The sequence below is a fragment of the Verticillium alfalfae genome, genomic scaffold (assembly GCF_000150825.1).
Source record: "Verticillium alfalfae VaMs.102 supercont1.11 genomic scaffold, whole genome shotgun sequence".
NCBI classification, from domain to species: domain Eukaryota; kingdom Fungi; phylum Ascomycota; class Sordariomycetes; order Glomerellales; family Plectosphaerellaceae; genus Verticillium; species Verticillium alfalfae.
Window position 1 is genome coordinate 758,903 of NW_003315028.1, and position 3,182 is coordinate 762,084.

General features: G+C 56.5%; 1 protein-coding gene across 1 annotated transcript; it reads left to right on the forward strand.

Moving 5' to 3' along the window:
* Positions 1 to 749: 749 nt before the first annotated feature.
* On the forward strand, positions 750 to 3,040 carry VDBG_08056 (siderophore iron transporter mirA; the record flags this gene model as incomplete). Its single annotated transcript, XM_003001751.1, has 5 exons — positions 750 to 955; positions 1,050 to 1,194; positions 1,429 to 2,144; positions 2,196 to 2,525; positions 2,581 to 3,040. 5 exons carry the CDS (start codon positions 750 to 752, stop codon positions 3,038 to 3,040), a joined length of 1,857 nt encoding a protein of 618 aa, XP_003001797.1.
* Positions 3,041 to 3,182: the final 142 nt, after the last annotated feature.

Sequence of the window (3,182 nt, forward strand, 5' to 3'; positions counted from 1 at the left end):
TTCAACCGCCCTGACTACGACAGGACATGGATCTTCGCACTGCTCAGGGTCGAATGCAACTACGACGATTCGCGTGCCTGATGGTTCATCTTTTCTTCACCTGTTGATTTCAGTGTCTGTCTGTCTTGACATCGTCCTACGGTTGAAAACGGTTCGAAGCGACACCGACGCTGGCCCGCTTCGTCCGATCAGCGGAGCATGGTAAATTGACAAAGAGTGCAGGCAACTTTTGGTCACCTCAACCTTGAACCTTGACCTCGAAACTCAACTTGCAGCCGGCAGCAAGACGAACGACATGACCACACGCCAAACATGCTTGGTCAAGCATTTGTCAGTGCACCCGAAATTCCACGCGACTTCGGCGCTCTCGGAGATGATCAGATAAGATAGAGCAGGGGCCGGGGGATCTGATTGTCCCGCACTGAAGCGCCGCCAAGCCGCTTCCGTCAGGTTACGAGCTGCCAAGACCATTCTGCTGGGACGAGCGACCCTTGACGAACCCTGAAGGAAGCGCCACGAGTCGCGAGCTCTGTCCCCTCACGCCCTGGCAGTTGTCGGTGGCGCATGTCGGTAGTTCGGGTGAATGGGGAGGGGCAGAGATTTAAGAATCGGACCATGTGCAGTCGCAGGGCGTACATTTCAGGACTCTCCCCAAGTTCTTACTTTCGGTTGACCCCCAAAGCTGCGTCCAAGGCACCTGGAAAGCCACCCGACGAAGTACTCGTCCTCCGTTTCCGCTCGTCTACATCATGGCCGCCTCAGCCGACCAGGTCACGGCAGTGCCGAACAAGCGTGAGGATGCCATCGAACGGAACAAGGGCAACATTGACCAGCAAGATGGACTTGTCCCCGGGGATCCTTCAAAGGAGCAGGAACCGGAACAACCCATGGCTGTTCCAACGGAGGCAATGCGCAAGATCTGGAGTATAAGGCCTCTGGTCGCAGTCTTCGTTGGGTGAGTACATCAAGGCACACCCCGACAGCCGAACCGCGAAAGCCCCCGGCAATGAAACACTAACGGAGCCCAGATTGTTCATCATGAACTTCAGCATGATCTTTGCTGCTTCGTCTGCCGGCGTCTACGACCCCTATGTCACAAGTCATTTCGAAGGTCACTCGCTCATCGCCACGGCCAACATTATCCACGGAATCGTGCGCATTGTGGGATATCCGCTTCTCGCAAAGGTCGCCGATGTGAGTACAATTTCCAACACTGAGTCCAGGAGGAGCATGTAGCAATTACTGATCACCTTGCGTCGTCCAGCACATTGGTCGTCCTCAGGGCTTCGCCGGCTCCGCCATCAGCATGGCACTGGCAAATGTACTCTATGCTGCCTGCCACAACGTGGAAACCTATCTGGTAAATTTCGCACATTTGTTTAAATATCCAGCTCATGGGGATTATGTAGTGACTGTGAGCCTGCGCAGTCCGGTGGCATCTTCGAATCATTCGGTGACACATGGTGGACCATCACGGAGCAAATCTTCATTGCCGATGTGACTTCTCTTGTCAACAGAGGCTTCCTCTTTACCCTGCCGCAGTCGCTCGCTGCTATCCCTACCCTGTACGCTGGGACCTACCTCGGAGAGCACATGCTCCTGAACTCGACTTGGCGCTGGGGTTTCGGTATGTGGGCTGTGATCATTCCCTTCTGCGCCCTGCCTACCATCGCCATCATGCTCTTCATGGAGCACCGCGGCCGCAAGAAGGGTATCAAGTGGCAAAGGCTGCCGCTGCGGGCTTCTTCTGGAGCTCCCCAGGGATCGTCTTTCCTGACCCAGCTCTACTACGTTGTGTGGGTGCGCCTCGACATTATGGGAGCGTTCCTGCTGCTGGCCGGTCTGTCAATGACCCTCCTTCCGCTGTCCATCACGGGAAGGAGAAACACAGAGCGCTGGACTGAAGCTTCTTCGATCGTTCTCATTATCATGGGTGTGCTCACCTTTGTGGCCTTCCTCGTGTGGGATGGACGATTTGCGAAGAACCCCATTGTGCCGTTCCGCATGATCAAGAACCGGAACGTTCTCCTGGCGTGCGTGTCGGTCTGCTTGATCGCCATGTCAGACTCGACCTATCGTGCTTTCGGGCCGAGCTTCCTCCAAGTGGCTGGCGGCTACTCGCCGGGACATGCTGTTCGTATCGAGTAAGTCGTCCATCGAGGGCCTTGTCGTCCAATACTGATCCTCCCCCCCAGCAACGCTCGAAGGGTAGCCCTCAACCTCGGTGGACTCGTCATTGGTATCGCCATCCGCTTCGTCAAGCACACCAAGCCCTTCATCATCATTGGCTGTGTCATGGTCGCCCTCGCGAACGGACTTCCGATCTACTTCACCAACATTGACGGGACCCGTGTCGCCAACGAGGCCGCTCTGACGACTAGTCAGGTCCTGCTAGGTCTGGGCCGCGGCTTTGCCCAGATCCCTCTGCAGGTGTCCTTGCAAGCCGTCGTGCCGGACCACGAGGTTGGCATTGCCACTGCGCTCTTCCTCTCCTCTTCAGGCTTTGGTGCCAACGTTGGCAACAGGTAGGGCAGGATCGCACCCCATACCCGCACATTGACTGATATGCGTGCATCACAGTGTCAGCGGAGCCATCTGGAACACGATTCTCCCCCGCCGTCTCCTGGAGCATCTCCCAGAAGCAGCCAAGGAGAACAGCCGCGCCATCTTCCGCTCCATCGTTGCCGCCCAAAGCTTTGCGATCGGCACGCCTGAGAGGAGCGCCATTAATCTGAGCTACCGCCAGACGCAGCAGACACTGGCTATCGCATCGCTGTCAATCTCGATTCCCCTCCTCCTCATTATGCTCCTCATCCGGAACGTGGACTTTGTTGCCGAGGAGAAGAAGAAGGCGCAGCTGGGCCGAGGAGCAGGCCGCCGCCGCTCTTGCGGAAAGAGGCCGCCCGGGAGGATTCTGAGAACAGGAACGTCTCGGGGCAAGATGCCAGCGACCCGGAGAAGCGCGTTGGGCGGTAAAACCGGCGCGCTGTTGCAGTTGGGTGAAAACTTGATACATCCAGTCTTTCCATCTGATGACTGAGATTTGGAAGATCAGTATCCTTCAAGTATTCATCGTATTGATTAGGCCGACGTGCGAGAAATCCCACACGCGAGTCTACATCTACAGACGGGCGTAGCTGTCTGCATTTCTTCTGATCAGTCACCCTGACAGTGCTCGTGAG